This window comes from Pyrus communis, chromosome 7 (assembly GCF_041283825.1).
Source record: "Pyrus communis isolate YQ-2024b chromosome 7, ASM4128382v1, whole genome shotgun sequence".
Taxonomy (NCBI): Eukaryota; Viridiplantae; Streptophyta; class Magnoliopsida; order Rosales; family Rosaceae; genus Pyrus; species Pyrus communis.
Window position 1 is genome coordinate 27,823,478 of NC_142571.1, and position 16,693 is coordinate 27,840,170.

General features: G+C 37.4%; 2 protein-coding genes and 1 pseudogene across 6 annotated transcripts; all 3 read left to right on the plus strand.

The window, feature by feature from the left end:
* The first annotated feature begins 1,396 nt into the window (after positions 1–1,396).
* Positions 1,397–8,180, plus strand: LOC137733672 (TMV resistance protein N-like). Of its 4 annotated transcripts, none has more exons than XM_088696854.1 (7): positions 1,397–2,231; positions 2,648–3,755; positions 4,020–4,322; positions 4,422–7,451; positions 7,558–7,617; positions 7,714–7,809; positions 7,904–8,180. In XM_088696854.1, the coding sequence occupies exons 1-4, from the start codon at positions 1,603–1,605 to the stop codon at positions 7,224–7,226; spliced, it is 4,845 nt and encodes a 1,614-aa protein (XP_088552980.1). In that variant the 5' UTR covers positions 1,397–1,602; the 3' UTR covers positions 7,227–7,451; positions 7,558–7,617; positions 7,714–7,809; positions 7,904–8,180. The 4 variants fall into 4 exon arrangements, with proteins under 4 accessions (XP_088552980.1, XP_088552982.1, XP_088552981.1 ...); XM_088696856.1 differs by having other exon boundaries at positions 7,911–7,946; XM_088696855.1 differs by lacking the exon at positions 7,904–8,180 and having other exon boundaries at positions 7,729–7,810.
* On the plus strand, positions 7,436–9,639 carry LOC137733829 (transmembrane 9 superfamily member 5-like; annotated as a pseudogene). Its single transcript, XR_015964451.1, has 5 exons — positions 7,436–7,451; positions 7,558–7,754; positions 7,904–8,416; positions 8,495–8,626; positions 9,275–9,639. The product of XR_015964451.1 is annotated as a transmembrane 9 superfamily member 5-like (transcript).
* Positions 9,534–15,220, plus strand: LOC137733823 (DEAD-box ATP-dependent RNA helicase 7). Its single transcript, XM_088696924.1, is given in 14 exon segments — positions 9,534–9,864; positions 10,037–10,172; positions 10,853–11,208; positions 11,356–11,903; positions 12,471–12,541; positions 12,676–12,830; positions 12,941–13,052; positions 13,240–13,341; positions 13,418–13,478; positions 13,577–13,745; positions 13,820–13,916; positions 14,017–14,111; positions 14,396–14,529; positions 14,682–15,220. Coding segments are annotated over 11 exon segments (1,383 nt in total). The 5' UTR covers positions 9,534–9,864; positions 10,037–10,172; positions 10,853–11,208; positions 11,356–11,710; the 3' UTR covers positions 14,876–15,220.
* Positions 15,221–16,693: the final 1,473 nt, after the last annotated feature.

A 16,693-nucleotide genomic window follows, 5' to 3' on the forward strand; every position in this document is an offset into this window, starting at 1 on the left:
CAATTTTTTTTAAAAAAGTTCATAAGCAATTTGCGAAATTCTAGCAGTTTTATAGTTAAAAGCATATGCATAAAAAATTTCAGATCAATACCATTACAACCGTGACATCAAATTAAAATCAAACAACTATTAATCTCTTATTTTTCGCCAACAATGCCATTGCATATAACACACATGTGAGGTGCTTACACTTCGAGATAGTTTCGATCACCCTAACTTGCCATTACTGAGTAGTTATTGGGTAGGCTAGGGTAAATTCAACGTACTACTTTGACCCAGTCCCCACACGCAAAGCTGCTAAACCGCCCTTTCCTTGCATTTCTTGGTAAAAAACCAAATATGCAGATTCCTTTTACACTGAAATTTCCTGGAAGAATAAGTGAAAACTCATAAAGCATAATTTTCTTTTGTCTTTTTCGTTTCAACCTATTTATATGATATTGTATTGTATTATAAACAAATGTTACAATGCACGCTAACAAATTACTTCACTACATGGACCCAAATTTTTTATCCTTATCTAACTGATATTTATGGAAAATTACCGTTTTGATTAAATTTATTAACGGTCTTCATTACGAGAATTTTAATTTTAATTTTTTTATCACGAACTATCTTCTGAATACTCTATCACTATAAGAACTATTAATTCGATTTGACCATTTTAAAATACCACTCATTAGCCTCATTTGCTACTTATGTTCAACTATACTAATTTGGTCTCAACCTTAGAACACAAGCAAAACAGTGATATATAGCGAAAACGTAGATTATGCAAGTTCAAATCCAGTCAATATTTTTTTATTTCATAAGCAATTTGTGAAATTATAGTAGCTTTGTGGCTAAAAGCATATACATCAAAGATTTTAGAATTGTACCGTTAGTGTCGTGATCAGAATAGAAGCTAAACAATTATTAATCTCCCACTTTCAGCCCACAATGTCATTAAATATATGAGTAAATTGTAGCAATGATCTTTCAACTTTAATTAAATTGGAGCAATGATCCCTTAACTAAAAATCCATCACCGTTTGTCCCTCAACTCATCAAAACGTGTAGCTATGGTCTGTTTCGTTAACTTTGTTAGAATTTTGTCAAAATTAGTTATGTTGGAAGGACTATTGCTATAATTGGGTTAAAGTTAAGGACCATTTCTCTAATTAGGTTAAAGTTGAGGGACTATTTCTCCAGTTGGATTAAAGTTGAGAGTCTATTGGTAATGAATTTTTAGTTGAGAGACTATAGTTGCATGTTTTGATGAGTTGAGGCTCCAATGGTAATAGAATTTTAATTGAGAGATCATTACTCCAATTAAGTTAAAATTGAGGAACTATTGCTACAATTTACTATTAAATATAGCACATATATGAGATGCTTACACTTAACTGGAGATATTTCCGATTAGCCTCACTCACTCTTCATGTGAGGATGTGAAAACACATGAAAGCATAATTTCCTTATCCCTTTTGCATTGGCTCATTGACTTGGTATCGATCATACTATTTTCTGGTGATCCAGTTCGTAGAGCAATTGAGTATTTCTGTCCTTACATTCCTCTTAGTCTTAGCTGCTCGATCATCTCCGTCCAAGTGCTATCGATTAATGGCTTCTTCTTCCTTCTTCCTTCTTCTTCTTCTTCTTCCTCCTCTTCTTCTTCTTCTTCTTCTTCTTCTTTTCAGAGGGGAAGACACTCGCAGGGGCTTTGTCAGCCATCTCTACAAAGCTCTGCGTCAGAAACCAATCAACTCTTCTTCTTCTTCTTCTTCTTCTTCTGGCCTTCGTTGGAAATACGTTGTGTTCATCAATTTCAGAGGGGAAGACACTCGCAGGGGCTTCGTCAGCCATCTTTACCGAGCTCTGCGTCAGAAACCAATCAACACCTTCATTGATTCCGAAAAGCTCAGAAAAGGCGACCGCATTTCCGAGCTCCTGACAGCGATTCAAGAGTCAAGGATTTCGATTGTAGTTTTCTCTCAAAACTATGCTTCCTCCACTTGGTGCTTGAAAGAACTCGTGCAAATCTTGGAATGCAACGATACCAAGAACCAGATTGTGCTCCCCATTTTCTACCAAGTTAATGCATCTGATGTTCGTAAACTCAAGGGAAGTTTCGCCGAAGCTTTTAATCAGCGTGAAGGCCATTCTAACGCCGACGTGGAAGAGGTGCGGAGCTGGAGGTCCGCCCTTACTCGAGCCACCAATTTATCTGGCTGGGATTCGCAAAACTATGAGTAATTTGCTTCCTAGTATTTTTTGAGATTTTTGTAACGTTTAGCTGTAATTTGATAAATATTTTGTTTTAAGTTTTAAATTTTAAATTTTTAGTTATTTAAAATTAATAGATGAAAACTTGTGATGGGGCTAGAATGGTATGAAATACTCAGTACAAGTTTTATGCAAAACAATCTAAAGATCCATTAAATCTCTATATGCAAGATCTAATTTTTAATTTTTGAGATTATTATATACCATGAAAGAAAAATTGGAAAACTCATTTAATAACTACTTTCAGCTAAACTAAAAATTTATGGCCAAAATTTTAAAACTCAAAACTTAGATTTAAAAAAATTGAAAACAAAATAATTATCAAAATGACGCATTAATTACTATTTGGTGGTGCTATTATAATATTTTTTAAATTTGACAGGGATGATGCAAAGCTTATTGAGGAAATTGTGGAAGATGTTTATAGGAAATTGATCCACATCTCATCAACATCTAGTAAAGCTAAAAGTTTGATTGGAATAGATTCGCACATGCATGAAATGCATTTATTACTATATCCTCCTGGAGTTGAAACGAATGATGTTCGCGTTGTTGGAATATGGGGTATGGGTGGTTTAGGCAAAACAACCATCGCTAGAGCTGTCCGTGATGAAATCGCTGGTCAATTTGAAACTTGTTGCTTTCTTGAAAATGTCAAGAAGGGTTTCGTGAAGCATGGCCAACTACATATGCAGACACAACTTCTCTCGAGTATCTCAAACAACAAGGTGGGGAGTTCCGATATTTTGCATAAAGGTTTCCAGGTGATGTTAAATAGCCTAAGTCAGAGAAAGGTCCTTATTGTTATTGATGATGTGGACAAATTAGAACAAATTGAAGCTTTACTTGGAGAGCAACATTCTTCCTTTGGTGGTGGAAGTAGAATTATTATAACAACTAGAGATTTGCAATTACTAAGCATAACTGATGCGATATATAAGCCCAAAATTTTTAGTGATCCCGGAGCTCTAGAACTCTTTAGGCGGTACGCCTTCAGAACAAACGAACCCACTAGAGATTATGATGATCTCACGAGTCGTGCCGTAAAATATGCTCAAGGTCTACCTCTAGCACTCAAGGTCTTGGGAGCTTTTCTTGATAACAAAACTGTACGTGAGTGGAAAGATGTCTTAGAAAAATTAAAGGAAGTCCCGCAGATGGGGATTAATGATGTGCTTAGAACAAGCTTCGATGCACTAGATCATAAAGAGAAGAACATCTTTCTAGATATTGCATGTTTTTTAAAAGGAATGAAAGAAGAATATGCAACTGAAATCCTGGATAGTTGTGGTTTCTATCCTCGTACTGGAATAAGAGTTCTAATCGATCGAGCTCTCATAACTGTCTCAGTGAATGGGAAACTGGAGATGCATGATTTACTAGAGGAAATGGGTCGGGAAATAATTCGCCAACAATCTATTGAAGAGCCTGGGGGACGAAGTAGATTGTGGAATTATGAAGATGTTCATCATATGCTAACTCAAAAAACGGTGAGAAATCTTTTTCTTATGCAATGTTTAGAAGAAAGCTTCAACTTTTGACCAAAATCTATTTCTTAGGCCCGTTTGATAACCATTTTTGTTTTCAATTTTCAATTTTTAGTTTTCATTCTTTAATAATTGAAAGTTGAAAACAATTACCAAAGTTGAAAACTAAAAATGAAATGATTATTAAACTGCTCCTTAAGAAACAAGCATTAATTTCATAATGTAAACTAAGGTTCTCTGTTTTTTCCTTTACTTTGACTTGCACAGGCTACAAAAGCAGTTGAAAGCATAATCCTGGATTTGTCGTGCTTATATTGGGTATGCCTAAATGCTGAAGCTTTTGTTAGTATGACTCAACTAAGACTTCTCAAGATCAGTCATAAGGATTCCATTTTTAAACATGATTACTGCAAACAACACCTGATTGGGAACTTCAAGTTACTTGAGTTGAGGCATCTCTCCTGGCTTAATTGCCCTCTTAAGTCTTTGGCATCCAACTTTCAATTGAAAAATCTTGTTGACCTTGATATGCAATATAGTCTCATTGACCGACTTTGGGAAGGAACCCAGGTACGTACAATCATCATTTACATGTATATGATTATTTTGCATGTTTGGGTTTTGAGATGTCTTATTAAGTAATGCATGTTTTCTTGAATGTTTTCACAGACGCTGGAAAAGGTGAAATTCATTAATTTAAGTTATTGCAAATACCTCAAGGAGACCCCAGACTTCACAAAGGTACCAAATCTTAAGAGGCTAATCCTTCAAAGTTGTACAAGTTTAGTTGAGGTTCACCCATCTATTTCGACTCTTGCAAACCTTGTTTTATTGAATTTGAATTGGTGCGAAAAACTTAAGATTCTAGCCAGCAGCATTTGTATGCGCTCTCTTAAAACCCTTGATCTTTGTGGTTGCTCAAACCTTGACAAGTTTCCTGAGATTTTAGAAGTTATGGAGGAAGTATTAGAACTTAATTTATCTGGTTCAAAAATTAAAGAATTGCCCTTATCAATTAATAATCTCACGAGGTTGGAGTATTTGTACCTAAAAGATTGTAAGGAACTTAAGAGTCTTCCAAGTAGCATTCGTATGAAATGTCTCAAAACCCTTGATCTTTCTGGCTGCTTGAGTCTTGAGATGTTTCCAGAGATTTCAGAAGTTATGGAGGAACTATCATGGCTTAGTTTTTCCAAGTCAAAAATTAAAGAACTGCCCTTGTCAATTAATAATCTCACAGGGTTGGAGTATTTGTACATAAAAGATTGTGAGGAACTTAAGAGTCTTCCAAGCATTCGTATGAAATGTCTCAAAACCCTTGATCTTTCCGGTTGCTTGAGTCTTGAGATGTTTCCAGATATTTCAGAAGTTATGGAGGAACTATCATGGCTTAGTTTGTCCGAGTCAAAAATTAAAGAACTGCCATCTTCAATTAATAATCTCACGGGGTTGGAGTATTTGTACATAAAAGATTGTGAGGAACTTAAGAGTCTTCCAAGTATTCGTATGAAATGTCTCAAAACCCTTGATCTTTCCGGCTGCTTGAGTCTTGAGATGTTTTCAGATATTTCAGAAGTTATGGAGGAACTATCATGGCTTAGTTTGTCCGAGTCAAAAATTAAAGAACTGCCATCTTCAATTAATAATCTCACGGGGTTGGAGTATTTGTACATAAAAGATTGTAAGGAACTTAAGAGTCTTCCAAGCAGCATTTGTATGAAATGTCTCAAAAACCTTGACCTTTCCGGCTGCTCGAGTCTTGAGATGTTTCCAGAGATTTCAGAAGTTATGGAAGAACTATTATGGCTTGATTTGTCCGGGTCAAAAATTAAAGAACTGTCATCGTCAATTAATAATCTTACGGGGTTGATTTATTTGGTCCTAAAAGATTGTAAGGAACTTAAGAGTCTTCCAAGCAGTATTCATATGAAATCTCTCGAAGGCTTGTGTCTTGGTGGCTGCCCGAGTCTTGAGATGTTTCCAGAAATTTCAGAAGTTAAGGAGGAACTATTATGGCTTGATTTGTCCGGGTCAAAAATTAAAGAAATGCCCTCGTCAATTAATAATTACACAGGATTGAGGACATTGGACCTGAAAGATTGCAAGGAACTTAAGAGTCTTCCAACCAGCATTTGTATGAAATCTCTCAAAAGACTTAATCTTTCTGGCTGCTCGAGTCTTGAGATGGTTCCAGAGATTTCAGAATTGAAGGAACTATCACAGCTTAATTTGTCCGGGTCAAAAATTAAAGAACTGCCCTCGTCAATTAATAATAACACGAGATTGGAGAAATTGGACCTGAGAGATTGCAAGGAACTTAAGAGTCTTCCAACCAGCATTTGTATGAAATCTCTTGAAAAACTTTATCTTTCTAGCCGCTCGAGTCTTGAGATATTTCCAGAGATTTCAGAAGTCATGGAGGAACTTTCACGGCTTGATTTGTCCGGATCAAAAATTAAAGAACTGCCATCGTCAATTAATAATCTCACGGAGTTGGAGTATTTGGGCCTTAAAGATTGCAAGGAACTTAAGAGTCTTCCAATCATCATTCGTATGCAATCTCTCAAAAAACTTGATCTTTCTGGCTGCTCGAGTCTTGAGATGTTTCCAGAGATTTCAGAAGTGATGGAGGAACTTTCATGGCTTAATTTGTCCGGATCAAAAATTAAAGAACTGCCATCGTCAATTAATAATCTCACGGAGTTGGAGTATTTGAGCCTTAAAGATTGCAAGGAACTTAAGAGTCTTCCAATCATCATTCGTATGCAATCTCTCAAAAAACTTGATCTTTCTGGCTGCTCGAGTCTTGAGATGGTTCCAGAGATTTCAGAAGTGATGGAGGAACTTTCATGGCTTAATTTGTCCGGATCAAAAATTAAAGAACTGCCATCGTCAATTAATAATCTCACGGAGTTGGAGTATTTGAGCCTTAAAGATTGCAAGGAACTTAAGAGTCTTCCAACCAGCTTTCGTATGCAATCTCTCAATCTTTCTGGCTGCTCGAGTCTTGAGATGTTTCCAGAGATTTCAGAAGTTAAGAATGAACTATCATGGCTTAATTTGTCCGCATCAAAAATTAAAGAACTGCCATCGTCAATTAATAATCTCACAGAATTGCCGTATTTGAGCCTTGAAGATTGCAAGGAACTTATAAATCTGCCAAGCAGCGTTTGTCAACTTGAATCCCTATATTCTCTCTCTCTTTCTGGTTGCACAAAATTTGAGGTGTTTCCAAGCATTGAAGAAGATATGGAAGGATTAACGGTGCTTCACTTGGATGGAACATCTATCAAAGAGCTTTCCCCATCAATTGAACGGCTTCAGGGGCTTGAATACTTAAATCTGAGAAACTGCAAAAGCCTTGTACATCTTCCTGACACTCTCTGTAATTTGGCACACCTTGACGCTCTCAATCTATGTGGGTGCCCAAACCTTTCTCAATTACCCGTCAACTTTAGGGTGCTTGTTGGATAATGCAGTAGAAAGAAATTGATAGTGGGGCATCCGTTACAGAGCCGTTGTGAAAGTTTGACGCGTGGACAACACTCACAAAATCGGCACACAGAGCTCGACCCAAACCCCCCAATTTCCAGGTAATAAACACATGGATACGAAGCTCTGTTTTGAAGCAATCAGTCGGTCACTACGCCACATGCGGCTGCCTTCAATTGCTTGTTGTGATTATGTCGCGAGGGAGAGGTATATATCTCTACATGTGCTGCTTTTCTTTTCGTTCGGGTTTGGCGGGTTTCAATTGCTTATGTGCTGCTTTTCTTTCTTATACTTTTGATTTGTGCTTGTGCAGAAACTGTGAAGATATTGCTATCTATGTCAATTCCCGTTGCTCCTCCAATTTGGATGAAAGGTACTTTGCTTTCCTTATATCTTAACTTTTCTATATCTGCAATTTCGTTGCAAATGAGTCTCCTCGTGGTCCTCCTGACGATCCTTACATCCTCAGCTCCTGATGCAACAGCCTCAGCAAGCGATCACTGCTACAATGTAGGAGATCTGTCCCCTTCTTCGTCAACAAAGTTGGCCTCTTGAACAACCCCAGGTACCCTTATCTTCCTCACCGCCGATTGAATACAAATTCTGTAAATATTTTTAGAGGAAAACGCTAACGGTTTTAAGTTCTTGCTTCATATAAGGTTTCAGTTACTTCTTCGACTAAGCAATACAAAGCTGGAGAGAGCCTGTGTCGGAAGAAGCTTAAAGTTGTTGAAGTTGTGAAGTTAAGGGATGTTATCAGTAATGAATTTCACTTCCAGATGTATTGTGATGATCTTCCAGTCTGCGGGTACATCGGGAAAGTTGAAGATGAGAGTTGGGAAAAGGGACCAAGTATTATCTGTTCACATATTTGCTTTTTGATGTTCTTTACAATGGAAACCAAGTAATAGAAATACATGCTTTTTGTGATCCAAATCATGCTATCGATATAACAGAAATTGATATTGACGTTGAGTTCACTTATTCGGTTAACTGGAAGGCCACCTCAACTCAGTTCCAGATCAGGATGGACAAGTACTCAAAGGCTTCATTACTGCCAGTCTGCCAGAAAAGTCATTGGTTCTCATTCATTAATTCTATTTCATCATTGTGCTTTTGATGGGATTGCTTGCTTTGCTCATAGTGCGACGCCTCAAGAATGATATGAAAAAGTAAAACATTATTCACAATCTTGTCCAACTACATTATGTTTTTACTTGGTCAGCCTAGTGTAATTAATCTTGTCGTAGGTTCTCAAACAGTGACGAAGAAGAAGACAAGGAGGTTGGCTGGAAATACATTCATGGTGATGTTTTCAGATATCCCCCAGACATGTCATTGTTTTGTGCTGTCTTGGGCGTGGGTACCCAACTGCTTGCCATGTAAGCTAATTTATCATTCTTCAGTCACTTCTCTTCTTGTTTCATAGCTTTATGTTCTGTAGATAGCATGGTGACAGATATTTTACTCTGTTTTTAACTTTTAAGGGAACAACTCTAGAACAGAGGGACATCAAAGCCTCTGTAAATGTTGAACACCTACACATAATATCATATACGTATAAGATGTAGGACAATAAGAATAGTTAGGCAGACAAGAAGATATTTGGGCTCACTCCATCCTTTGGCATCCCCCAGAAGGTGCCTTGGAATCACTCCAAGGTTAATGTGCCTCACACACAAGCAGAAAATCCAAGATTTCTTACCCCTTTTAGGCTACTCAGTACATGAATCTGGAAAGATCCACATTAATATACTTAGGAATTGTAAAGACTAATTTATGACACACTGCATTAATATTGCAACTCAAAGACAATGAACTTGCAGACAATGTGTAACTGCACTTATTACAGAAGAGACCAGTAATACTCTAATTTATTGAATTTTGAACTTGGCTCCTCCATTGGTGTATGAATCTAGAGTAGAATATTGTGATTATTCAGTCCTGTTTAAAAAAAAATGCAGACTGTATGAGTGTCAACTTTTAACCTTTGTTTTAGTTTTAACTTTGACTTTTTTTTAAATCTTCAGGCTGTTTATCTTATTTTTGCTACCATTTTTTGGTGTCCTATATCCGTATAATCGTGGAGCTTTGTTCACTTCTCTCGTCTTTATATGTACTACTTCAATCATCGGTGGGTACACTGCTGCTGCTTTCCACAGTCAATTTTCAGTGACAGGATGGATAATTTTCTTCGTCATATGGTTCTAGGATTAGTCTTTCTATTAGAGAGCTTTCTCCCTCGATTGAACGACTTCACGGGCTTCAGTATTTAAATCTGAGAAACTGCAAAAGCCTTGTACATCTTCCCAACACTCTGTAATTTGGAACACCTTGTAGCTCTCAATCTCTGTGGGTGCACAAATCTTTCTCAATTACCTGTCAACTTTGAGGATTTAGTACGCTTGTGGGATAAGTGGATTTTGATAATGGACATACTGGCTTTTTCACACGTGTACTATGCTCCTAAACATCATCGGCATCCACTACAGAGATCCGTAGTGAAGGTTTGACACGTGTACAACACTCCCAAACATCATTGGCATCCACAACGGCTACACGCCACATCAGATCTCCGTTTTGCCTGGGTCCCTCTCTGCCCCAACCCCCCAATTTCTAGGTAATCAAAATTCAAACCCAATTTTTGATCCGGAATTAAATTTCAACATCTGGGAAATTTTATTATCTGAAAAAGAAATAATTTTCGGGGGTTTTGGGTACACTCTGCTGATAAACACATGGATACGAAGCTTGGTTTTGATGTAATCAATCGGTCACTACGCCACGTGCAGCGGCTTTGATGGAATTGGCATGGTCAGACGGCTAGGGTAGAAACTGTGCTTGTGCACAAACTGTGAAGATACTGCTATGTCAGTTCCTGTTGCTAACTTGCTAATGCCACCGGCGCTCCTCCAATTTGGGTGAAAGGTACTTTGCATTTCCTATTATCTTAACATTTCTACATCTGAATTTGTGTACATGACTATATTATTCTAGATTAGATTGCTTTTTTTGCATTAGTGGGGTATAATGATGGGTTTTTCAATCTAGTTGTATGCATCATCAGCACAATGTACATTCATCAGTAGCTTAGGTCGTTATAAAATTTTGAACACCTTTTCCTGTGAAGGAAATCAAAGAGAAATGAGCCTTCGCTGAGTGAAACCATGGTATTCAATACAGCAAACAAGACCTGCTACACAGCCTTTCTCGCTTGTTGGTTTTCTTAGCTAGTTAGCCAGTCTAGATTTCATGTGTCAGACTCACACTTTTGTACTCTCCTTGACTCATCCCCAAATACTCAAAAGTCCCCGCAGCGACCAATGTCTGTCTCTCTCAGTCACTCACAATACCACCGAATAAATAAGTTGCCAAGACTCAATCCACTGCAAGCACACCTCAACACCCCAAACCCACCCTCACCATGAACTCCAAAGTTCCACTTTTACATTTTTGGAATTGAAGTGCAGGTCACTTCTTTGGAGTTGTTCTTTTATCTATTATTGTTTTGAAATGAATGAAGAGAGGAGGTTGATGCTGTATATTTGAAGCAATTCAACTTGCTCTGATCCCAGCTCCTTGTGTTTGGAATGAACTTCGGATTGCAGCGTTGTTGCCTGGAAGATTGTGATTTGTGACAGTGGTATTAGGCCCAGAGTGCAGGAGGGACAGATGGTGAAAGATGCAGGAGCCATTGGTATGATTTTGGCAAACACAGCTGCTAATGCAGAGCAAATGTTTCTATTTTGACTCTTCATACAACTGTCACTAATGTTGGCTCTGCGGTTTCAAATTACCACGCCGTAGTTTCGCAGTTCAAAGGTGCTGATGTGAAAGTCGAGCCTCAGACGTTTAACTTCACCAGAGCAAACCAAAAACTATCTTATAAGATCACCTTACCATGAAATCCCGGCAGGCGGTTCCGGAATTCGGAGGGTTGGTGTGGAAGGATGGAGTGCAAATGGTGAGAAGCTCTGCTGTTGTAGTTTGGCTACCTCCACTGTGAATCATGCACTGGTGGTTTTTTTTTTTTGCCCTTTTTGGCATGATTTAATTTCAATGTATGTTTATATTAACTATTAATGCTTTTTATTCCGTCCGAGCATTTCAGTCCTTGCAGTACATGAGGCTAGTCAATCATTGCTTACATGGTACTTTCTGCGATCAATCCCATGCATGCTAATGGCTGCTGCTGCTGCTGCTTCTTCGTCTTCATCCGACAGTCATTGGAAATACGATGTGTTCCTGAATTTTAGAGGACTCGAGGCTGCTGCTTCTTCGTCAGCCATCTCAACAAAGGTCTGGATCAGAAAGCAGTCAACACCTTCATCGAAGCCGAAGAGCTTCAAAAGGCAACGACCTTTCGGAGCTCCTGGCAGCTATTAGCGGCTCAGGCTTTCGATCCTAGTTTTTTTTTCGAAAACTATGCTTCTTCGACGTGGTGCTTGAAAGAACTTGCCCAGATAATGGAATGCGTGGATGCACACAAGCAGATAGTGGTTCCTGTTTTATATGGAGTCGATCCATCCGATATTCGAAAACAGGAAGTTTTGCAGAAGCTTTTGCCTAAACATAAACGTCATTCTAACGCTGGCGTGAAGGAGGTGCAGGGCTGGAGGTCCGCTACCATTTATCCGGTTGGGATTCGCAAAATTATAAGTAAGTTTAATTTTTTTTTTCACATGCACTTGCTGTTAAAGTATTTTAACCGTACAAATATCAAAACTTGAAAATGTTCATTTTCTTAATCAAGATTAGCTGGAGATTGTTAATTACCCATATGTATCGAATAAATCCACGATTTTGGTCACTGCTAACATCCTTAAATTTAAATGGCTAAATGTTCACCAATTTGGCCATATATATGCTCATGAACATGACCAATTCAGATTATGAAATTTGCCTATTTCTGCATAACTTCTATAAGGTATTTTGTATCCATGTTTGTGGTTACTAATGTCCATCTGAAGCTTGGAATCATTTTATCTTTGTGTTTTCAAAAAATTCTCTTGCTATTTGACTCCTGTCAGATCAATGTTATTCTTTTATTATGCTTTCAATGCATCTTTGGTTGACAGGGGTAACTGTAGTTTTAAATTTTTTGCAATGGTACTTTAATTGTGCAAAATTTCTGTCTGTTGCTGGTTACATTTCTGAAGGGTTATGTTGTGTGTACGTACAACTTCTTTTTAACTTCTATTCTTTGGTTTCTAAGGCAAGGTTAAGGCAAGGTGAAGGATGTAAGTAAAGTTCAAACGCTACTTTTTAGTGCAACCTTGCCGAGTTGGGTGAAAGGCGTAAGTACTTAGCTGAGATCTTGAATTTGGATGTTCTTCTGATTTCAGTCAAACATACATGGATTATATTGCAATGTTATACCTTTCCAACCATTCTCGACACATGAATGAAATTTTCTTGTTCTTTTTCCCAGATTTCTTCTAGGTTTCTCAAACCAGATAAGAAAACTGTAGATCTTGTTGGTAATGAAAAAATGAAGGCCAGCACCAATGTTAGGCATATTGTTCTTCCTTGCTCCAGTTCAGCAAGGTCGCAACTTATTCCTGATATCATACGTTGTTATAGCAGGTTGGTTGTTTTTTAGTCAACAACTACCGTATGCTTTCTATTTTTACTTTTGGGTATAATTTATCTGGGAGTCATTTTTCATGTACTTGACATGTTTGTTTCCGACTCAGTGGAGGACGCACAATTATTTTCACCGAGACAAAGGAAGCTGCTTCTGGACTTGCTGAGGCGTTGCCTGGAGCCCGAGCTTTGCACGGGGACATACAGCAGGGCCAGCGTGAGGTAAGTTGTTTGACTATGCAACACCAACCCCCCCTCAAAAAATCCTCCTCCTCTCCCCTTGTACAACTGTACTGAAACATGATATTTCAGGCTCTTTTCCTTTCATAGAGATATTTCTTTTTTAAAAAGCTAATTTGTTTTTCTAATGGCAGAGTTTTTTGTTTCCCTTCCTGTTTTGTGTTTTCAGGTCACACTTGCTGGTTTCAGGTCTGGCAAGTTTTTGACATTAGTCGCCACAAATGTGGCAGCGCGTGGACTGGATATCAATGATGTTTAATTAATTATCCAGGTTTGTCAGTGTGCATATGGGTGAACTTTGTAATATTTGTCAATCTGTATACTTACTTTTATTGTTTATGGTTCAGTGTGAACCCCCACGTGATGTAGAAGACTATATCCATCGATCTGGACGCACAGGGAGAGCAGGTAAATCTTGAAAACTGTTGCATTTCTTGTTTATGCGTATTTTATTAAACAATGTCTTTGATTTTATGTTGTACTTAGAGGTGCGTCCATATTTTCAGGAAATTCTGGAGTTGCTGTCATGCTTTATGATCCAAGAAGGTCAAAATTTTCAAAAATCGAGAGGGAATCGGGGGTGAAATTTGAACACATTTCTGCTCCTCAGCCACTTGATATAGCTAAAGCAGTAGGTCAAGATGCAGCAGAAATGATAACCAAAATTTCTGATGGGTATGCTTGACAGTGCAATGCTTGTTACATTTTGATGCAATCATTTCCATATATTAATACAATTTTCATTTCAGTATAATTCCTGCTTTCAAGTCTGTTGCCGAGGAGCTACTTAACACCTCTGGCCTATCTGCAGTAGATCTACTGGCTAAAGCACTAGCTAAAGCTGCTGTAAGATTTGCTGTTTCTTTCCCACTTGATGAGTTCTTTAAATTAATTAATGTAAATGTTTGTTTATCAGTTTATGAGTTGCTTATTGTATGGTGTGCAGGGCTACACTGAGATAAAGAAGAGATCACTTCTTAGCTCTATGGAGGACCATGTCACAGTAATTCTCGAGGCTGGAAAGCCCATTTATTCACCGTCGTAAGCAATTATCACTAGTGTCCTTGTGTTCTAAACCAATATGTCTGATGTTCTTGGTTTTATTTTCACATGTGGATACAAGCACTAGCTAATAATGGGAACAATATTGATTGTGTTCTGAAGGAGTCACATTGTGCTTTGTCATTCCAAGATATTATGAGCTGTTTAAATATAGATATCCGTAATTATATCTTCTATCGATTTAGTTTGTGTTATTGTTTAAGAGTTAGCGTTTTGATTTGTTGATCATATTTGATCCATAATTTCCACCAACCTTGTCTCAGTTTTGCTTTTGGGGTCTTGAGGAGATTCTTGCCCGAGGAGAAGGTTGAGTCAGTGAAGGGTATGGCACTAACAGCTGATGGAAATGGTGCAGTTTTTGATGTGGCATCTGAAGATTTGGATTTGTTTCTTGCTGGTATTCTTCTTTTCGTATCTCTATACGATCATGTGTTACATTCTCATCAAGCACTATAGTTTATTAAGATTCTACGAGAAACTGATGTCATTCATTTTGTTGTATTGATGTCTTGAAGTCTGATTATTGTGGTCGTATCATGTGGGGTGCAGGTCAGGAAAATGCAGCTAATGTGAGCATAACGGTGTTGAAATCACTGCCTGATTTACAAGAAAAAGAATCAAGGAATACAAGATTTGGCGGTGGTGGAAGGTTTGGCCGTGGAGGTGGAGGAGGTTTTCGAAATGATAGGTATTCCAACAACCGATCTGGTGGTGGTGGGAGAGGTCGCGGCAACAGATGGTGAAGCGCAATATAAACCGGCTTCTTTCAAGTAAGCTGTTGTGAGCAACAAATAATATCAAAAGGTTGCATTCACAATGGTTTCAACTGGCGGAGGTACTAAAAGCCAGTTGATCCGAGTGGAGGGGCAGGAGTATATTTTGACAATGAAGAAAATATTCGGTAGATTGAGGGCCTCGATTGGCTCGTTACAACGACATCATTTTTTCTGCGTATAGCATATTCTGTCAACCCCCTTCTCTATTTTATCGTTCATTTTTGTTCAATTTTCTTTTTCAGTAATTTTTTTATGCTCTTAATAGTGTAAGAACACTTTTTTGGAGTGTAAGAACACTATTTTATCGTTCAATTTTGTTCAGTTTTGTTTTTCTTTTCTTCTAATGTTATCTGTGCTGTACGTTTACTTTACAGTGCTGATAACAATTTTCTTATTAACGCTGATATAATAGTGCGAGCATAAATGCCATTATAAAATTGTATTCTCTACATGTAATTGAAACCCTGTATTTCGTGTTCTATGCTTTTGTATGCTCTGAACGTAGAACTGTAGAACTACTACCAATCATCGGATGGTTGCCTTTTTAGAATGAATCTAAATACAGCTGTATAGGCTTAGGAGAGAGTTGATCAGTGAAGGGTAAGAGGCCAACTGATGAAAATGGTGTGCAATGTAATATCGTGACAACGGAAGAAAATGGTGCAATGTAATACCGTATCATTAATAAGAGACGTGACATTTTATGTTGTATTTTTCAATAATATTAATAACTATTCAGTGTTACGTTGATATTCTGACAAAGTGATCTTCTAAACTACATGAATATGAACTAGAATACAAGGGAAAATGTCAAATTGTGCAAGTTCAAATCTAGTCATTATTTTTTTTTAAGTTCAAAAGCAATTTGTGAAGTTCTAGTAGTTTTGTAGTTAAAAGCATATACATACAAATTTTCAGAGTAATACAATTACTACTGTGACTTCAAATTAGAAGCTAAACAACTATTAATCTCCTATTTTTCGCTAACAATGTCATTGCATATGGTACATATGTGAGATGCTTACATTTTGAGATATTTCCGATTACCCTCACACTTCCAGATATTTCTAATCACCCTATCTTACCCTTACTAAGAAGTTATTCCAACAAGATTCTTTTCGGATCCTATTTGTATGAATTCCTGAAATTCATGAATTATGTCCGTTCATCATAAATCGTGCAGTTAGTTTTCTTCATATATTGTTTGTGTTCAATTTTAAATAAAATAATTTTTAACCGTATTATATACGATAAACGAAAACAATTTACGAATTTCCATAATTCTTACAAAAGGATCCAGAGAGTATCCGGATTCAGAAGTTATTGGGTAGGCAAATGTAGATTCAACGTACGACTTTGACCCAGTAGTCCCCACACGCAAAGCTGCTAACTAAACCACCCCTTCCTCGCATTTTCTTCACCCCATATTTTGGTCCTGACTCAAGAGCAAAATATGCAGATTCCTTTCACACTGAACTTTCCAGGAAGGATAAGTGAAAACTGATAAAGCATAATTGTCCTTTGTCCTTTATCGTTTCAACCTATTTATATCATATTGCATTATAAACAAACGTTACAATGCACGCTAACAAATGACTTCAGCGCATGGACCCAAATTTTTTATCCTTGCATTTAACTGATATTTGATGGAAAATTAACTTTTTGATTAATCTTGCTAATGGTAAGGTTTGAATTCTAATTATTTTACCACGGAATATTTTTTGAATACGAATTTGACCATTTGAAAATACCACTCATTAACCTCACCTGCTTTTTATATTCAAA